At 30.8% G+C, this 21,213-nt stretch overlaps 2 protein-coding genes across 6 annotated transcripts in view; one reads left to right on the top strand and one right to left on the bottom strand.

The window, feature by feature from the left end:
• Nucleotides 1–15,042, bottom strand: LOC134710219 (RNA-binding protein 34-like). Of its 3 annotated transcripts, none has more exons than XM_063570468.1 (12): nucleotides 14,902–15,042; nucleotides 12,536–12,685; nucleotides 11,690–11,877; nucleotides 10,036–10,162; nucleotides 9,599–9,658; nucleotides 8,548–8,591; nucleotides 7,520–7,603; nucleotides 6,609–6,669; nucleotides 6,201–6,243; nucleotides 4,953–5,071; nucleotides 2,061–2,171; nucleotides 1–485 (listed from the first exon to the last, which is right to left on the bottom strand). In XM_063570468.1, exons 2-12 carry the CDS (start codon nucleotides 12,674–12,676, stop codon nucleotides 228–230), a joined length of 1,236 nt encoding a protein of 411 aa, XP_063426538.1. In that variant the 5' UTR covers nucleotides 12,677–12,685; nucleotides 14,902–15,042; the 3' UTR covers nucleotides 1–227. The 3 variants fall into 3 exon arrangements, with proteins under 3 accessions (XP_063426538.1, XP_063426537.1, XP_063426536.1); XM_063570467.1 differs by lacking the exon at nucleotides 14,902–15,042 and adding an exon at nucleotides 14,468–14,569; XM_063570466.1 differs by lacking the exon at nucleotides 14,902–15,042 and adding an exon at nucleotides 14,521–14,690 and having other exon boundaries at nucleotides 3–485.
• Nucleotides 14,594–21,213, top strand: part of LOC134710218 (serine/threonine-protein kinase PAK 5-like) — a 21,020-nt gene continuing 14,400 nt past the window's right edge. Inside the window, exons 1-2 of one of the 3 annotated variants that reach the window (XM_063570463.1) lie at nucleotides 14,594–14,794; nucleotides 20,429–20,681. In XM_063570463.1, the coding sequence (XP_063426533.1) occupies nucleotides 20,475–20,681 (207 nt within the window). In that variant the 5' untranslated portion in view covers nucleotides 14,594–14,794; nucleotides 20,429–20,474. Of the gene's footprint in view, nucleotides 14,795–14,822; nucleotides 14,977–19,462; nucleotides 19,573–20,428; nucleotides 20,682–21,213 lie in introns of those variants that run through there. The other 2 variants (XM_063570464.1, XM_063570465.1) reach the window with 2 other exon arrangements.

The following is a 21,213-nucleotide window of genomic DNA, read 5'->3' on the forward strand; positions in this document are numbered from 1 at the left end:
AATGATCCCTTCACAGCACTATTTTGTTTGAACTATCAAAGTTGTGATCAACTTTGGAAGATATACATATCAAGCCAGTACCATAGGGTTTTGATTGCATGCAATTTTCAACCCCAAAACCTCATCAAATAAATCAACATAATGAAAAACTATTGTGATCTGAAATTGGATTACCAACTTTTATCCTCAAATTTGGTCAAAATTAAAAACAATTCTAAATTCCTGTATCATTTATTCATTTTCTTGCTTTTCGTTTTCTTATCTTTTGTATTGAAAGTTTTCTTTCCTTTTGGTTGTCCTTTTGTTTTCTCATCAAATCTGAAATGATTTTGTTTGCTTGATTTCTTCACATGTTTATTTTTCCTGTCACTCAAATGTTGAAATGGATCAGTCTTCTTATTGGTACTTCTGAAGCTCAGTTTCGTATTATCCCTTACAGGTTTTGGTCCAGATTTATAGGCTTTTCTTTCTTTACTGATTATCATCTGTTAAAAGGTTAAGGAATTATATGAAAGAAAAATATGCTCATATTCTATTTTTTCAATTTAAAGAATATGTCTCATTTGAGATGAACGTTACTTTGAACACTTTTCTATCACAATATTCAATATAACTTTGTTTCAGCACCCAATAAAAGTCAACTGTAATAAGAATATTGTTATGGACATGATCTTCAAATTGATTTTTTTGCATGCACATGTGTAGAACACATTTCACCACAACAATTAAATTCAAAAAGTTGGGTAACATATAGTGATATAAATATAAATCCCTATTTGCCTTTTCTTGTTTAGAAATGATGTAGCCTTTTAGAGGATTCCAGAATTGTGACAACTTTTACATGATATACACATAAATATCAATATCAACATAATGCATTTTTACTTGGCAATGGAACAAGGTACAAATTGGATTATCTCCCATTTACCAGTACTAATCACAATTAAGATATTTTAGTAAAAACTAGTTAATTGTACCTTAAGCTTTTATCTAATATGTGAAACCCTTGCTTTAAAGATTCGGTCAACAGGAAGTTGATCAGGAGTGGTATATATTGTACTTTTTTCACTTTCGATCTTTTATATCTGGGCGTCACTGGTGAGTCTTGTGTGGACAAGGCGCGTTTTTGGCGTATTGAATTTTAAACCTGATGCTTTTTGTTATCTATTAATCATGTTTTTCTTTGTCTAATATGTTCTCCTATTTATTTGTATTGTAGTCCTGTAATATTATGTTGTCATTTCAATGTTATATTTAACTTTTCCATTAAAGTGTGAGGTTTGGCATGCCACAAAACCAGGTTCAACCCACCACTTTTATTCCCCTTTAAAAGTGTCCTGTACCAAATCAGGAAGATGGCCATTGTTATATTATTGTTCGTTTCTGTGTGTGTTGCATTTTAACGTTGAGTCGTTTGTGTTTTCTCTTATTTTTGAGATATTGAGATAAGACGTGGCACGGTACTTGTCTATCCCAAATTCATGTATTTGGTTTTCATGTTATATTTGTTATTTTCGTGGTGTTTTGTCTGATGCTTGGTCCATTTCTCTGTGTGTTGCATTTCGGTGTTGTGTCGTTGTTCTCCTCTTATATTTAATGCGTTTCCCTCGGTTTTGGTTTGTTACCCCGATTTTGTTTTTTGTCCATGGATTTATGAGTTTTGAACAGCGGTATACTACTGTTGCCTTTATTTACACCATATAGCATGCTAACATGAATCTTGATTCAAAATTTCAGAAAACCTTGATTTGTAGTTTTAGAGAAAATGCATAGAAAATTGAATGTATGGCCATCAAGTGTAATGATATAGAAGTATTTGGTAAACAGGAGCAACAAATCTGAAAACGCATAACACAGAAAAGCATTGTCACCATGAAGGTTGATTCCAAGTTTCAGGAAGCACTTCTTAGAAGTAAATATAACCTCGCATCCATTGTATAATTTTTTTTCCTTCTCAACTTGACAAGAGTAAAAATTTTAATGTAAGAATGTTAGTCTGTTATTCAAAAACATTATAAAAATACACAATTTATGATAAATTAAAGGTTTCAAAAGGATACTTTTTCTTTCTGTTTCTGGGCTGCTTTCACATCACATCTCATGACCCTGAGTTGTCTCCCCTTTAATTGACTCTCATGGAACTTTAAGGCAAACATTACACCATCATTTTCCTGAAAAATATATTATCGCTATTTAGTGCATTTTTCCTTAAATCCTTTTTTGTGATAATTTTCATATCATGCTTCCTGCTTGAGATGGAAAAATTATCACTAGAAACTAAGGAGGCCATGTGGCTTTGCTAACGAAATTGACATGAAATTGACAATGTCGTCATAGGTAAAATAGCGATAAACAAATTATCATTGGTCATCTCAACTCGATTGCTTTTCTCACTTTTGCTGTACCAGCTCATCAATCTCGTTGAGATGATCAATGATAATCTATAAAAACTCACAAGGGCCATAAAAGAGATTACATTTGTTTGCCTTAACCTTACAGTGTTCCAGCTAGGCCGTTTTCAGAGGTCACTGCGCCTACCCTTTCCCAAGTGCCGCCCTGTGCCGTTTTTACAGTTTCCAGGGCGCCCTGCCTTTTTTGAAGATGGATTGTATATTCATTTGTTCAAATTGATATGATACGCTGATTACTAAGTTAATGACTTTGTTTACGACCCCAAGCTAATCAACGGTTACAACTGGTGATCTTAAAACTTGTGTGACAAGCTGCTTGACAAGTTTTTCAGCCTAAAAAGTAGAAAGATAGAGTTCTATATGGGCTAATGGAGTTGTTCTTGTATAACCTGTGATTCAACAAATAAACACAATGTTTGATTAATATCTTTTATTAAAACATGCCCTTTTCATATTATCATATCACGCGTTAAATGCCCTTTTTCAGGATTGGCACCCTGCTCTTTTGAAATCCTAGCTGGAACACTGCCTTACCTACCCAAAAATTCTGGTGACATGCTGTTCTTAACTCAAATTTTAATAGAGGTCATTGCATAGTATTTGTATGCAAATTTTAAGAAAATTCAATGGTGAAAAAAAATTGCTATATCTGTAGGGATCCACCTTAAATTTTTTTTTAAATCAGACACACATGAAGGCTAAAAAATATTTGACACTTTAATTTCTCTTTTGTCGAAAAAAAGAAAAGAAAATGCCTACCTACCCACTGTTTCAATCTTAGGGTAGGGTTTGGACAAACCAATTTTTTTTTAATTTTCACCCTATAACTGTAATGAATAGTTGAATATTTCATCCAAACTAGACACAAGGTTTGTGATTTGATATATGCTCAGAGAATATAGTTATTTCCTATCGTGTGCATTGTTTATTATGTGAAACTAGAGGCTCTCAAGAGCCTGTGTCGCTCACCTGTTACTGTATTTACTGATGTCGGTCATCTTGGTTGGTAGGTGGGGTCGTTAGACACTTTTTTTAAATAGATACCCTAGTAATGATTGTGGCCAAGTTTGTTTAAATTTGGCCCATAGTTTCAGAAAAGAAGATTTTTGTACAAGTTACAAAAATGACAAAAAGTTCAATATTGACTATAAAGGGCAATAACACCTAAAGGGGTCCTCTAACAATTTTGATCATGTTGACTTATTTGTAGATCATACTTTGCTGAACAGTATTGCTGTTTACAGTTTATCTCTATAATAGTATTCAAGATAATAACCAAAAACTGCAAAATTTCCTTAAAATTAACAATTTTAGGGCAGCAACTCAACAACGAGTGTCAGATTCATCTGAAAATTTGTGAGGGGAAAGATCTTATTCTGATGGACATTTAAATCTTGAAAGATTTGCCCTAAATGTCTTAGTTTCAAAGATATAATTCAAAAACTGCATTTTACCGCTATGTTCTAATTTTAGCCATGTCGGCCATTTTGTTTGGTAGGCAGGGTCATCGGACACATTTTTTAAACTACATACCACAATGATAATTGTGGCCAAGTTTGGTTAAATTTGGCCATGTAGTTTCAGAGAAGAAGATTTTTGTACAAGTTACAAAAAATGACGAAAAGTTGTTAAAAATTGACTATAAAGGGCAATAACTCCTTAAGGGGTTGACTGACAATTTTGGTCATGTTGACTTATTTGTAGGTCTTACTTTGCTGAACATTATTGCTGTTTACAGTTTATCTCTATCTATAATAGTATTCAAGATAATAGCCAAATACTGCAAAATTTCCTTAAAATAACCAATTAAGGGGCAGCAACCCAACAACAAGTTGTCCCATTCATCTGAAAATTTCAGGGCAGATAGATCTTGACCTAATAGACAATTTAACCCTGTATCAGATTTGCTCTTAATGTTTTGGTTCCAAAGATATAAACCAAAATATACATTTTACCCCTGTGTTCTATTTTTAGCCATGGCGGCCATCTTGGTTGGAAGGCCAGGTCACCGGACACAGTTTTTAAACTAGATACCCCAAGGATGATTGTGGACAAGTTTGGTTAAATTTGGCCCAGTAGTTTCAGAGGAGAAGATTTTTGTAAAAGTTTACGGACGACGGACGACAGACGACCAGGTGAGCTAAAAAGGGAAATGTGGTTCATGGACACAGATGATGCCCCCACTTGCATATAATGTATAATGGACATAACTCAAGAACAGTAGAAGTGTTGGAATCCAGACTGACAAGGCTAAAACTTAGTGCGCCCTTTGCTACAGTGGGAGCATTAAAATATAACAAAAGTAATGGATAGCTATGTGAATCAGTTTAAATTACACTCTTAAAGTGGGGATATAATAAAAAAAAAAAAAAAAAAATGTTTATCTTCATGCACCATTTCATTATTACACAACTATAAACCATCAAACAAACTGAAATCTTTGCAAATTCAAGATTAATCATTGTATAAATGCATTACATACATCTATAACTGTATGTACCGATATGTATTAAGGTTCCAAGATCTGCAGTAAATACTCACTTTGAACTCAATATATCCAATTCCCTTGCCTGTGCCAGTTTTATTATCTCTTATAATTCGGACATTTTCTATTTCTCCACAATCTTCAAAATGTTTCCATACTTCATTTTCTGTTATATCTAGAACAATCAGAAATTCTTATCATGTAAATGACATGTACATCTTATTTAAATCTCCCAGTAGAATTCAAGCACTTATTTGTTATAAGGTTTAGACCTCAGATGTAACTTCCATGGCCCAGTGGTTTAAGTAGTTACTACTGTATTCACTAGCCAGTCAACACTGAGGTTGTGAGTTCTAACTCCACATGGTAGGGTGCACTCGAATCTTAATTGACTAGTATTGTCAGTTTTCTTTTGAAGGTCAGTGGTTTCTCCAGGCACTCCGGCTTCCTCCACCAATAAAAACTGACCGCAACAAAAAAGCCTAAATGGGGTGCTTAAAAGTTGTGTAAAAACACCAAAAATCAAATCAAATATTTTTTTTGCTTTAAAACTCACATTACAATGTGTGAAAACATCCCACAATTATATATAACTTGTTGTTTTAATGTTTTATAATGCTATCAGGTAGAACTGAAAATTAAAAGTACTCAAACTCTCAAACTCCCTATGATCATACTTTAACAATGTTGAAAATTTGATGCAGTCTTTAATGATGGGGCTTTAATATCCTAATTATGTTTCTTCTTGTTTTGAAATTACAGTTTTCTTCTATTGATAGACTGAACATATTGTTGCAATTTACAAATGAAACAGGGTTAACACAAATTGGTTAGAGTGTTGTTAACTTTTGATATTTTTATTTTGACCTATGGTCTTAAAATATTGCATTTGATGAAGATTAGATGCATGACTGGTCAATAAACTAGATTTTTTAGGAGCATCAGTAACAGATAAAATAAAAGACAAATAAATGGACACTGTCTGTCTGTTCTTCAACAGATAAACAACAAGAATGTGTCCATAGTACACGGATCCTCCATCCGCACTATTATTTTCTACGTTCAGTGGACCTTGAAAATGGGATGAAATCCCTAATTTGACATTAAAATTAGAAAGATCATATCATAGGGAACAAATGTACTAATATTCAAGTTTATTGGACTTCAACTTTATCAAAAACTACTTTGACTAAAAAATTGAACTTGAATTGGGACAGACAGACGGACGGATGGACGAACAAACACAGCTCAGAAAACATAATGCCCATAAATCGAACATAAAAATACTTATTAAAGGAACTTACCATAAGTCATGTTTCCAATGAAGACTGTATTGGCGTCGTCATGCTGTTTTGAAAAAATATCATAATTGTTTCAAATACATTTGAATAGGTTTTATTAAAAGTTTACTGTGAGTTTATTTATAATTATGTATTGAGGAAAAATGGTATCATCGTAGATATTTTAATTTGAGGACTACCTTCACCTGTAAAAACAACTGAAAAGAATAATAAAAAGAGGGACACAAGAAAGACAATTAATGTGTTGTTTTTTGTTTTTTTTTAAACTAGACCTGAAAGTCTTTACATCAAAACAAGTAATTACAGATAAGTAAACATAATTGGGCATTTTTTTTCAAATTTATTGAAATTTTGTATCCATATTGATCTTGTTGAATTGTATCTGAATATTGATAAAATTCTGAAGCTTACCCTCTTTGAATTATTAGATATATCCACTCTAATATGATTCCCATCTATGTCCTGACCATTTCTATAACATAAGTAAACATACTTAGTATGCATATGGCATGCTTTGACTATTACAGATGTAATTTAATTGATGTCAATCTTCGATGTGAATCAATCATTTTTATTTGTCAATTATAAAAATAAGAAATTGTGGTTTGATTGCCAAAAAGACAAACTTTCCATATTCAGATTGGTACATTCATTTCAATTCAAATGTGAATTTTTCTTTTATGTTTGTTTGCTTGATTTTTTTGTAATCTTTTATAATATTGTAATTTTTTGTAACTTTTTGTTATTTTTATCATTTTAAACCAAAATGTGATAACTTGTTGATGTTGTTTTCATGAGGGCCTCAGAAAAGCAATATTATATAGCAATCAACACCAATGACCGTCTCAGTGGTCTGCAGACATGGCTTGATCCAAAAATGATTTCATTCAACAACACAGCTTAAAATGAGTATCTGCTGCTACTCCGTCAAGCAACTGGCTAGAGAACCAGAACCGTGAACAAGGAAACAAAATTTTAAATTGCTGCTACATGTAGTTACTTTTTCATGAACACATATATATTGAATGTTCCCTACATATTATCCTTCTAAAAAGTATGATATAAAAACCAATGAAAATTTGATATACTGTCAATTCAGAAATTATAGGGTGCATTTATTTTTTTGCGATTTTATCATTTTAAACCAAAATGTTATTTTTTTTTTGCTATACAGAGAAAATTTTCCTTCGTTCATTTAAAAAAAAAAAAGCGAGTTTAAAATTATTGTGATTACAATCCTGTCACATTGACATGGCAATAATTTCTGTATCTACAGTATAAATTCATCTTCAAATTACAAATCTTAAATTCATGTAACTCACAATAATAGAGCTCTCCCTGCACTATCTTCCTCTTCAAAGCATACATAGGATATAATATTGTGTCTGTCTTTGTGAAATGTTTTCCTAGAAATAAATAAGAGACATTTAAAATTTTGACATTAAAATAAGTGTTCCTAAAAACCTTACCTGTTTAGCAGCCAGCCATTAATAAAATATTTTATTCATTTTAGGCATCCTTCTATGACTTCTTAAACTTCCCATGTAAATGTTTATACTGACAACTATGCAAAAAAATAAAGTCCCTGGATATAGTAAATCTGTTTTGCATTTGCCAAACCTTGAAAGAAGATTTTTTTTTTAAAGTTTAGACATATTTTCATGATTTTGTTTGCCATCTCATACATTTAATAATTTAAGAGCTGATGGCTTAGCATTTTGTTGCAGTTTGATTTTGAGATTTTATATTTTCATTTAAATTAATCTGTTACTTAACTATAGTATGGCGATTTAGATGTATTCATTTTACTCAGTCAAGATGTAACATTTTGAGTTTTTTATTTTTTTAGTTGAGAAACTAAATGTACCTAATATAATTGATTTTTTGATTGTGTGGTTACCTCCCTTAATGCTACTTTTGATAATTGCTTTTTTTTGGGAGAAGATTTTCTAATACTATCCATTTTATTTTGTTTGTGGCTTTCTTAGTGATGTTTTTCTTTGGTGCTTACATATGTCATGTATGTTTTTCAGCAATCAAAAATCATTAAAAATATGTTAGACCAACAATTGATACATTTAAGAAAACACATTGTTGCACATCCTGGAAATTTGAATCATGGTGATACCTAATTGAGGGGCCTGATGGGTTATTTTTGTTCTTCGTGATTGGTGCTTTTTCCCTACTGTGATCCGTTTTCCTACAGATTTTTTTTTATAGATTTTCGTGATTTCCTTGATCCTGGAAATTAATTTTCTGTCAGTGTGAATCGTGATTGACAAAAAATCAACGTGATGAGACCACCCCACCCCCATATAAGGCCCCTCCTTAATTGGTTGTACATTCTTACGTGATTGCAATTGCTCTCTTTGGTAATTTCAAATCTGCAGGTGGCTACAAAATAAATTGATTCGTTTTATATGTATTCTTTTAAAAATTATTCTGAACTTATACATTTATGAGGATAGACAACTGCAATATCATGGGTCAAATTGCATAAATTTTATCAAAGAAAGTAAAAGATGTAAACATTCAAAATATATATGAAGTTTCTCCTACTGCAGGAAGAATAGGTAGACCTCTAATTCAGCACCATGTAAGAACCTGTTAGTCTTAGTATTAACAGTATGGCTCCACATAAATACAGTTTAATTAATTGATTGATTGTATAAAGTACTGCAACAAATTTGGGGTTTAACTGATTATTAGCTTGACTATGAAACCAACTTCACTAGTTTTTGAATTGTCATTTCAAAAAAAATTATTGTCCTTTCATTTCATTTTAATTCAATGAAAATTAAATTCATTTCTTGGGTACATGTGCATCAAGAATTTAAATAATTCACTAAGGACACATTTTTTTTTATGGTATGATTGGACTTCTACAGAAATAATTTTTTTTGTCAATCCCCCAAAAATTAGTACCAACTTGAATCCACAGTACATGTATTATAAAGTGGATAACAAAAGGATTGCTGGAGAACTATTTTGATTTGCATTCTCCATATTTACCAAAGAAAAAAAGTACATGTTATTCATGAATAATTATTTTTATTCTTTGTATGAACTTAAATAAATACTGTAATTTTAGAAATTATTGCGATGTTTTTATTATAGTGGAAAAAGCGACAGGGTTATGATCGCAATAATTTCAACATGCATTTTGAAATATTTTATATAAATTAAACAGGATTTTTCTCAATATCCCAAAAAATAAAATTGCATTTAAGCCTAAAATGATAAAATCACAATAATAAATGCACCCAATAATTTCTGAATTTACAGTAAGCTTATTGTCAGATCTGATTCTGAAATAAATATGTTATATTCCATAAGTACATGTCAACTGAGCATAGTATTCAAACAATAAAACCACATGGTAAAATAAGTCAAACACTTACTGGACAACGGAATCTGACACTTTCTATTTTACCACACGATCGGAAAATCTTTATCAATTGCTGAAAATATAAATATAATTACAAGTCAAAGGAAATGAAATGTAAGGAATATTTTTAAAAAGTCATTATAAAACCAAAAATACATTTATGAGTTCAACATATAGTTTTCAATAAAGGGTGATTAAACAATAAGCCAATCTTTAAATAAAACACATGAATGATGAAAACTTGAGGAAAAAATAAAGTGCTATTCTTGTAAGACCAAAAACACCAAAGATTTGTTTCTGTTGGTGTAGGATTATTTAATGTTTCCATTCAGGTAAATTTTTTTAAAGATAGTGGGTGTAATTATTACTGAAAAAGCATATTTTTCAACCATTCCCTGAAAGGCAACAGAAATAAATATAGGTTCTAAGAAACAAAAATATTGTATATACCTTTTTATCAAATGATAATGGGAGATTACCAACAAATACAGTTCTAGCATCTTTAGTTTTGTCTCTCTTTTTATGTCGAGGTTTTCTCCCTACTAAAGTTGTTCCTTCACTCAGGCCTTCACCAGTTCTACAAAACAATTAAAGCAAATTTCAGTCAGTATGTAGCTAATGGTAATATCTTTGATTAGCTTGCTTGTTAGCTGAACCGTGAAGTCATTGTTAGGTTAGGTAAACTACCCTCCTTTCATAGTAGACTAGCCCAACAGATAACCAATCCATCTCTCTGTAGGACTAAGCTACTTTAAAAGGAGGGTAGTATACCTTACCTAACAATGACTTCACGGTTCAGCTAACAAGCAAGCTAACCAAAGATAATACCATTAGCTACATACTGACTGAAATCTGCTGTAAATCATTTTTACTTTGAAATTTCTTTCTATTCATCGATCAGCATTGCAAAATTGTTTTCTGAACACTTACTTCTTGGATATTTTGATCTTTTTCTTTCCTTGTGTTGGATATATTGAGGGCTATTCCATTAAAATTGAGGGGAGACTATTTTCAAATAATTTTGCATTCATCAAATAGATATTATTGTTATAAACAGTAAATTACCTTTTCAAATATAAGGACTCATTGAGCTAATCTACTAACTTTATTTAATATCATGATTTTTTATCGCAAAAGATAAACAAGCTACTTTTGGCTAATTTTTCTCTTTGGTCCAGTTGTTATCTCTTTGACATAGTGCATTTTATTTTAAATTTTACCCAATTTCACCTATTATCCATGTCACAAAAAAACTTCCCATACTATTCTACCACATTCAATTAAATGGATAAGCCCTAGAGTATACCAATTGGGGAGGTTTGTATAAATAATGTACACGTTTTGTCTGGCTTTCCCAAATATTTTGGCAACAGGTGAACTTTTAGACACAACAATTTATGAAACAGTTTATTCTATTTTCTTAAAATAAAAATAAAATAGTTAAGAGAAATGTTAGTCTTCTTCTATAAATAAAATTTAGTTAAATGACAAACTTCTCTAAGGATTAATCTAATAAGGGATATAATCTCATGTGTTTACAATTTTAGAGGGGAGATAATTTAAACTGTGTACAATTTTAGAGGGGAGATAATCTCAACTGGGTCAAAATCTTTAATAGTTTTTACATAGGCAGTAATGGTAACGTTTTTTCCTGTAGCTCAGTCCATATTGTAAACTTGGATATGTATGATAGCTCGTTTCGAAGCTATGACATTTTCACATATGTGGTTAAATTTTGGGGGTACGAAGTGAGATTACTTTTTCCGTGTACAATTTTAGAGGTGAGATTATCTCAACTGTGTACAATTTTAGAAGGGAGATAATTTCAACTCTGTACAATTTTAGAGGGGAGATAATTTCAACTGTGTTTAAAAGGGGGAGATAATTCTGGTGCAAACATTTTGATGAACCCCTGGTCTTTCCCTTTGTTTTGTATTTGTTGTATTGTTATTTGTTTGCTCTCTGTCAAACATCTTGTTCCAATTTAATATTTAGTTTTGTAATTTAAGTAAAATAAATAAGCCAATTGTTAAATTTTCAGTAAGAAAAATTGCAAATAGATAACATCTTGAAAATATACTACAACAGTCATCAAGAAGAATACCTATTTGTGGTGTTCTGCATCAATGATTCATGTACTATTCCTGGTGGTGGGTCGAAGCCTTCTTGTTTCTGTGTAGGTATACTTATGTCCAATCCTCTCTTTCTTTTTTTATTACTTTTCTTCTCTTTGTTTTTAGGGACAGTGGCAGGTTCTGGTGTTTTGATCGTTGTACTGACATATGAAATGGGCTATAATTTAAATCAAATAAAGTTAAAATAAATATCAATGATATAAAAAATATTGCAATTATATAATAGGAAAGTTATAATTGGTCAATCAGAACATGCTCTGATTTGAATATGAATTAAACATGGTATTTAACTTATATACACATCAGTAATGGCTATTTGTTTCTGTGTTATACATTTTTTATTGGTTCATTATTTTGTACATAAATTAGGCAGTTATTTTTATTACTTAAACTGTGTTACATTTGTCATTTCTGGCTCAATTATAGCAGACTTTGCTCATTGTTAAAGGTCTTAATGAGATCAATAGTTGTTAATGTCTTAGTAATTTGGTCTATTGTGCAGAGTTTTCTCATTAGCAATAATTCCACATCTTCTTTTTCATATGTAGTACTAGTGCATGCCTGGTAATATTTAAGTAGGATTAACCTTTACAAATTACCATACCGGTGTATGTATGCAAAGTACAGTAACATAAACTGTGCAGACATGTTTATGAAATTTTAGTGGTTCTCAATAAACTGTGTGTTAATGTTTGGTTGATTTGCCTATAACAATGATAACATCAAATGAGTTTCAATCATAATACATTAAAACATAGAGACAGATTTGACATTAAATGAACTGTTTACAATGTGTGTGGATTATAAATCCTTGCCTCAGGTGCAATTCTCTTAGCTGGTGCAGCAAACAATGAAGCTAGCTTGGCTATTTCTCCTTCTGATGATTTTCTCTTTTTTGCTTTTGATGATTTCTTGATGACATCAGACAAGCTCCCTACTTTATATTCTTCTGACATTTTACTTTACTGAGAAAAAATGTAAATGAATTTAAAAACAATAAATACAAAAGAATGTTCATATAAAAATTTAAAAAAAGGCAATCAAGGTTATGATCATTTAATTCATATTTGGATTATAGAGGAATGATTAAAACACTTGATATACATGATATATTATTGATATAATAAATGGGTAAACAAATATTGCACAAACTAGCTTAGATCAAGATTCCAACTACTAAATGTATTGTTATTAAAGGGAGACAATGCAAGTTGATGCTGAGAAGATTTTATATCCATGTACAAAAAATAGTTTTAGAAAAAGTGGCAAGTTAAAATGAACGCATTCTTAAAAAAGATACTTGTTTCACAGAATAATTTGTCACACTAAAGGTTGAATCTAACAGAGCTTCCATATTTTCAAAACAACTTTACAGAATATTAAAGCTGTGTTCAAGTAAGATCAATGTACATGTTTGTAAGTGTAATTTTGTGAATTACCTTTTTTTTCACTGTGCACTGATATGTGATGTCATTGCCTAACATTTAAGAGAATCGAGTCTTTTTCATGATCTAATAAACAGGCAGTTACAAAATGAAGGATCGTTAGAAAATTGGAGACTGCCAATAAACATATCCTCTTCTCATGGGTTCTCGTGTAATAAGGAATGCATTGTGACATGACATTTTCCATTGAAAAGCATGCATATGACGTAAGTAAACATATGATCTGAACAACGAAGTCTTTCCCATGCTAAGAAAAAGAAGAGACGTTACTTATTCTTCTTCTTTAGGTATACAATATATATTCCATAGACATCTGATGATTACATACTGGTCGCATACATAGACTATTTACAAAATTTTAACCCCAATTTAAACAAAATGTAATCAAAGTGCAATGAAAATATCAAATTTGTTATTAAAAATATGTACAATTTAAATTAATGCTTTTAGTTAATAGAACAGGTGGATGGTGGCTGAACTTGTACCATAGGGAGCTGGTTCCATTGTGGTATTGTGTATGGAAAGTATGAATGTCTGTTGGAGTCTTTTGAAGTATGAATATGTCTATGTGAGAGTGGATGTTTTTTTCTTGTTCTCGAGTCTGAGTATGACTGATGGAATAGCAACAAGATGGAATGATATTTTGTACATCATTACTTATTTTGCGCATAGCCTATGTTTAGTCCAAATAGTTAAGACGCCTTGAAAGGCTTTGATAATTTTTTTTTTGAAGCCTGACATCGATGTAAGGCGCTACAGAAAGTAATTAGCATAGCCTTTCAAGGGGGTCTCATTGGGGGGGTTCCAATCCCGGATCCCGCTTACTGTTTTGTCAGATTCCCCTATCCCGCTAACACTATATGGGTAAGCAATTCTCATTTTTTTGTCATTTCCCTGGTCCTCCAAGACCTCATTTCCCGTATTCACACCACAATAATTTGACTTTCACGTGTCACGCTAACAAGTAGAAGTAAGCTTGTAACACTACTCGTATTATGGTATTTATTGTAGACATACCAAGCAGCTCATCGTTGGACATCTCAAATTATATTACCAATATATTGCCTTCAGATCTGTAAACTCAAATGTGTTTTATAATGTCATTGTAACCTTGAGTTTATTATAACCAGTAATATAACGATGTAGGATCATGATTTAAGCATGTATTATAACTGTAACTCCCCCCTTTTTTCTCAAACTATAAGATAGTATAGAAAAAAAATTTGTCTTTTACACTTTTGATTCGAATTACTGACATTAGACTTGTTTATGATCATTTTCCAACTGAGAGAATGTAAATACCTATAAACAAATGCTAGTAAATGACTGTTTACTTCGTTACACATATATCTTACATTTATATACATGTGCTTTGCTTATTTTGGTGTGCAGTACGCCATCTGTTGGACATTTATTGCGATTTAATATCCCGGATGTTCAGGTTGACAATAATGGCGTCAAGGGAAGCGTATTATTTTTGACCAAACTTTTACCTTTAACCGACACTGGAAACAATTTAGAGAGATCAAGTTGACTTTACAAGCTATAAAAATCAACTTTAATTTGTTATGAATGTGTTTTAACGGTGCAAAACACTTGGAAATAAGTTCATACCTGTGGATTTTACAGGTAAACAATATTTAATAATCAGGGTGTGTAAATCGGTGACAGTTGACAATCCTGCCCACATAGTTCCTCTGTATTCATAAAATATTGTCAAATAGTTAGTCACTTACAATTCCTCATAAATTCTTGTACTGGAAATACATATATCGTTGGGAATACAATTTGAAACGTGCTTAAAAATACAGGTAATCTGATGAAAAATGTAATACCGGAAGTCTTAGCATAGTTATTTGAAAGGTGACCTACTTCTTTACATTGTTCCTGATTTATTATGATACACAAATATACATTTACAAATTAACATTTATTAATTAGATAAACAGCAAAGTTAAATAAACTATCTTTATTATCAAAACTCAGTTTTCAATATTACATATAAACACACGTACATAATCCCAAAGTTCCCCCATATTTTACATCATATTACACATGCATGCAATTTTATATCTGGGAAGTAAAAGTTATAGTTTGAAAGTTTGTTGAAAGGTATGCTATCCTCAGAAGACAAATTGTATTCTACTGTTAACACAGTGAAGTATATACATACACTTGTATACAACTATGTACATAAAGTATTCATGAATAAATCTCATGGTCAAGATTGATTGTATTTGATTAACAGAAAACCTCACATTTGACAGTCACCACTGTAATGAGAATTTCATTAAAAGAAATATGAATATAATTGTAGACCTGTACAAATTATGTAGGTTGATGTCTGCTGTACATGTAGACCAAAAAGTGTCTTTCAGAAAAGAGATGCTTCAAAAATAATAATTAAAAGTATCTAGGAGCTCAGTTTTTTTGCTAGTGCTCATCACTTTAGTAATTTTCTAAAGCGTTTTCGCATTGACAAAAGTATTTAAAATCAATTTCGTCACTTAAATTTTGAAAGTGTAAAAATATTTTCGCCTTTAAATACTACAAATCTTCCTGTCTTATGTATGTGACAAGTTTATGACTCCCAGGTAATTAACATTTTGAACAGGTGTTACAAGTTGTGATTACAACTAATACGATTATCGCCATCAGATGGGTCACTAATCCTTTTATATTAATAAACCTCATAATTGACCATCATAATTATTTCCCCAGGAAAATTGGTCTGTTGGGATTTCAACATCTAGGAGTATAGTATGACTATCGTCATTTGATTGAAATTGATACCCCCAGAACCGTTTGCATATATTTGAATATTTCTCAGACGATCACAATTTGAAGTTCTTTTGTCGTAGATTCGTCATTCGAACGCATTTTCATTAAAGGATTTATATACATTTTGTAGTTCCAACTTACTAAAAATTATTTCCAAACATCGATTTAGACGTTTTTCAAGGATAACAATTATGCAGTGATATAATCAGTGCAAGTTAATTTCTGCTGTGATTCCTTGTTTGACCTTGTTTAAAAAAATGAATCCAACTTTTGTTGATGCGAATGTCCTCGAGAACAAACTGAAGAGAAATTATGAACTAAGTTTCCACATCCCATGTCAGAATCTTTTATAATAAGGGCCAATGAAATAATCTCAGACAGAAGGCAATCCCATCACATATTACTTTATTGGCAGCAGGGAACTGAGTACCTCTAATTTAGGCCTACCTAGGACCCTGTGAAAAAATCAGCTCTTTTGTTGAAATGTACTGTGTAAGACAGGTCAAACTCTTGAAATCAAACTGTTTTCTTCTCAGTTTGCACATGCCAATCAAAAATGTATTCATAGACATCTATAAACAATATACCACGAATGATTGTTTCAGTTCCAAAGTTATAGCATTTACTAACACTTTCTATAATTATTACAACATGCATTCTTCTGTTTTGATAAATTGCCATTAGTATTTACATATGCAGTACAGAGTATTTTTTTATCATGATAGGCTTGGTTGTATAAACTAAAGAAATAATGTGTAATGAAAGCTAAAAGCATTGCAGGTGGGAATCTTTATTTGTCTTGATTTAAAACCATTAGTTGTAATTTTTGTCTACTAAGTACATATTTCTGTTTATTTGTCCTCACAGTGTGGTTATACTTATAAGTCTAACTAGTACATGTACATGTATGACTTCTCCGAACAAATACTGTCAAAGAAACTTTTTTATTTTAATTGGGCTTACAATGTATATTACAACAATGTATTCAAATTGTGGCTTTGAACACTAGGCATAAGTTGTAACCGTAAATTATTATCAAGATTTCAAGACTTTTACAACACCTACATATGTTTCTATTTTTAGCATTTTGACTTATTGTGTCTGTTTGTTTTGTTCACGCATCGTTGACAATGTAGTATTGAATTTGATGTGACTGTCATACAAGTGAGAGGTTTAGAGGTGAGGGCTATAAAACCAGGTTCAATCCACCACTAAAAAATGAAAAAAATGCCTGTACCAAGTCAGAAATATGTCAGTTGTTATCCATTCGTTTGATGTGTTTCCTTTTTGAATTATCCTCGGAGTTCAGTATTTTTGTGTTTTTATTTTTTTTTATATACCCATTGCAATTTTAGCAACATAAATAAACCTCAAAAAATTTTTTTTTTCAATTTGTCCTGATTAGGCTCATTAAAGGAAGCAATATTTGGAGTGTTGAAACATTTGATATGAATTTGTTATCTTTTCACTTCTAATTACCTTGAAGGAAGCAATTTCTTTTCTCTGTTTGTTTTAAAAATAATTAGTCACATTCAAATTTCGCAGTCCCACTGTGTTTCAGAAACTGAAGTAATTATCAATTCTCTGGTTATTGTTGGTTTAATATGTAAAGAATATACACTACAGGAACCAAAACCTTGTTTTACTTTCTTGTATAAAAACTTAATTGCACTAGTGTACTTTTATCCAAATTAGCTAAGATCAATTTGGCTACATGTACATGTAGTAGTTCATATATCATGTATATCAGCTACATTTGTATATGTATTCAAGAAAACCATGAAGATGTTTTTGTAAATACAATGATGCCATGGTATTGTACATTATCATGATTATGACTAATCATTATCAATGTACATAAACAGTATAATAACATACTGAACATGCAGTAGCCACCAGATGCAAATGGCGGTGACATGTTACTAGACTCACTACAATGCAAGTCAAAATGAAAATGTGTGAAAGTTTTTTTGCTGCTGCCACCATACATGGTGTCATGTGCATGAACATGTATATACTGTGGAAAATCCATTACAATTCGCTGCAAATGATCAATCTAGTACTTAAATACAATAAAAAATTACACGCTGTATATTAATACATTTTTCTAGTACAACAATTTTGATATCTTATCGTCAAAATTCAAACTCTTCTATCATTTCATATGATTTTGTCTATCTCAGAAATACCCCCATCTTAGACTGAAGTATTTTCAATTGTGAAGATTATCTTTATCAGCATTAAGCTACTGGTACATGTTACGATGTACAGCAATATTTTTGATTTTCAATGTCAACAGAGTGATATAAAAAATACCTCTGCTAACCACCCATAGTGGTTAAAGAATGTGCAGATTGAAAAACAAATATTTACCCTTGAAAGCTTCAGATGATCGAAAGTTTTATACACGTTTTAAATATATGGCGAATTGTAACAACATATCAAACTAAGAAAAAATTAATCAATAGAGTGGACCTCCATTTGTACATTCATTTTTGAATTTTTAACTAAATACGTTTTTTTTTGTTGATTTAATTTGTTATGTTATGGGAATGAAAACAAATAATTTAAACCCTAGTGTGTTTAATAAAGTCTTTAATTTTTTAACAGGAATATACTCAAATTAGGTTTTGATTAAATTTGCAAGACGAATGTATTGCAAGAACATACTCAAAGAAGTGTTAGCTATATAGATACATGTAGTTGGACTTTTCTTTAAAGAAGTACATTTTTTCATAAAATTTTATTCAACATGTTCAAAGAACAAGAAATGTATTATTTTTCCTAACTGCAAGTAATCCTATAAAAAGAACACTCAAAGCGAATTAATACTGTAATAACGGAATAATTTATTGAACAATTGGTAACATCATTAACATTCCATCAGAGAATTTAAGATCATTTATAAGATGAAAATATGTTCATCAATATAACGGATATTTTGACTTATAATATTCTATTTCCTATGCATTGTATTTTTTAGCCAACATGTTATTGTGTCCTATCAGATATAACAATGTATGGTCACGACCTCATGTATAATATTCCAGGCTCTGTGATAACTCAGGTGCAGCATTTAGGCCAAGCAAAAAGATAATATTGTTATGTGGTCTTTAAATTGTTTGATAAAATCGGGTGCAGTTTTCAGGCTAAGCAATATGATAATATTTTTATTGTCTTAATCAAATATAAAATCAGGTTCACTAACTAGTGAGACCATGTTCCTTAATATACATGATATATAAGCTTCCAGTTAAAACAAAAAAATGTTGGCAGCATTAAGACCTTGCACTTGCTCAGAAATAAATAATTCCTAGAGTTTCTCTGCACTTTATTGCATGGTGTAGTTTCATTAAAGCAGTTGCATTGTTGAAGTCATGCCCACTCAATAATATTGTTATGAGATCATTGTTTGTATTACATAAATCCATGGTACTGTTTACATGATTTACCCCTGTCAAATTACGATGGATAGATTGTTGTTTGCTTATGTCCAGTGCCAAATATTTCATGCTTGATGTTCAGGATGATTTACTAAACTTCTGGACTGGTGCATTAAATTTTAGTTTCCTATGCTTATACCAACGAAGTTGATGGGGACTTATTAAATGTTTTTAACCTAAATGGTAATTATATAAAGAACTCTATTGTTTTTATCTGTAATGAATATGTTGTTAATATATCACTACACATTGAAGGTGTAGATGTATACATGTATCGGTACACATCAATTTGTAACTTGAAAATTTTAACTTCTAATCTTTGACAGTTATTCAAATTCCATCTAATATCATTATTCCTTATACACAAAAGTACGAAAAGTATAATACAGTAGATGCATGGTGTCATATTGATTATGATGTTGGTATTAAACAGAATAATGGGAATTTAAATGTCTTGACGAAAACTTTCTCAAGTATCTGTCATGATTTGTCTCCTAGGATTTGCAGTAAAAGTTTTATTAACTTTTGTCTTCACTTTCAAAACAACCATTATTATACATTTGTAAAAAGTGAATAATTAACTTACTAAATGAATAAATAAAGTTTTAAATTTCTGTTTAAAATAAGTCAACAGAAAATTGAACGGAAGAGTTTTCAGCACGTTGAGGAAAAGTTGCAAAGAAAAAAGGCGATCAAAATTGAAAATATGAGTTTTTACTTTTACAACACCTACATCATGTACATGTGTTTCTACATATATATACCCATTGCAATTTTAGCAACAATATGGATTTATTTATTAACTTTTTAGAAAGAAGTTAGAACCCAATTGCTTTAATATGCAAACATACTGTAACCTTCATAACAGCTATATAGATATGTACATGTACAAAAGAACCAAACAGCACCGAATCAAACACAACACAAGAGAGTTATGGATAAACCAAAAATCAACTATCATTTGGCCTAATTGAGTATGTTAAAATGAATTAGATAATAAAAATATTTTGAAGTGAAAACTTCCTGTCTCTACTTGTAGGTGTCTTCTTCTAATGATTAGTTTGGCAGCACAGAGATAGGAAATCATGTTTAAGAAAGGAAAAAGGAGACCAGAAATATCTAAGCCCAGTAACTTTGAACATCGTGTCCATACTGGATTCGATAGGGACCAGGGGAAGTATGTGGGACTCCCTCCACAATGGACAGGGATTATTATTCCAGAGGAGAACGATCGGAGGAAACCAATTGTTGATGCCTCTAGGATCACACATACTGAAATTCAGCCATTAAAGGTAATTAAAATATGTAATTAAGTTAATTATTATGATTTCGTTCTTGTTGTTGTTATTGATAGATATAGATATAGCACTTTGACAGATCATTGTTTTATTTAAGTAATTATATCCCATTAAAAATAACATTAATTTTAAGATGATGATCTTGATATAATTGTGTTAAATAATATATAAATTAGAAATTTGTTCCAGAGTGAAAATACCATTATAGAAAATTTTTATTGAAAAAAATCATTGCTTCATTGTTTATTATTTCATTCCAATAAGTGTATGAAATAATTGAGGCAATTAAAATCTTATTATCATGATTATTTAGAGTTTTATTTTATCAGTTAATCTTTTGACAATGAATAGAATGTGTTAAATGCCAGAAATACAACAGGAGAAATTTTACGATTCTGGAATGTACTTTTATCAATAGGTATAATCAGTATTATAAGTTTATGAAATGGAATTAAAGGTTTTAACATGGCTCTTGGAGATAAGAGAAAGTTAATTCAAAACATCTTGAAGAAATAATGGTTAAAAC

Source organism: Mytilus trossulus, chromosome 3, assembly GCF_036588685.1.
Source record: "Mytilus trossulus isolate FHL-02 chromosome 3, PNRI_Mtr1.1.1.hap1, whole genome shotgun sequence".
Lineage (NCBI taxonomy): Eukaryota > Metazoa > Mollusca > Bivalvia > Mytilida > Mytilidae > Mytilus > Mytilus trossulus.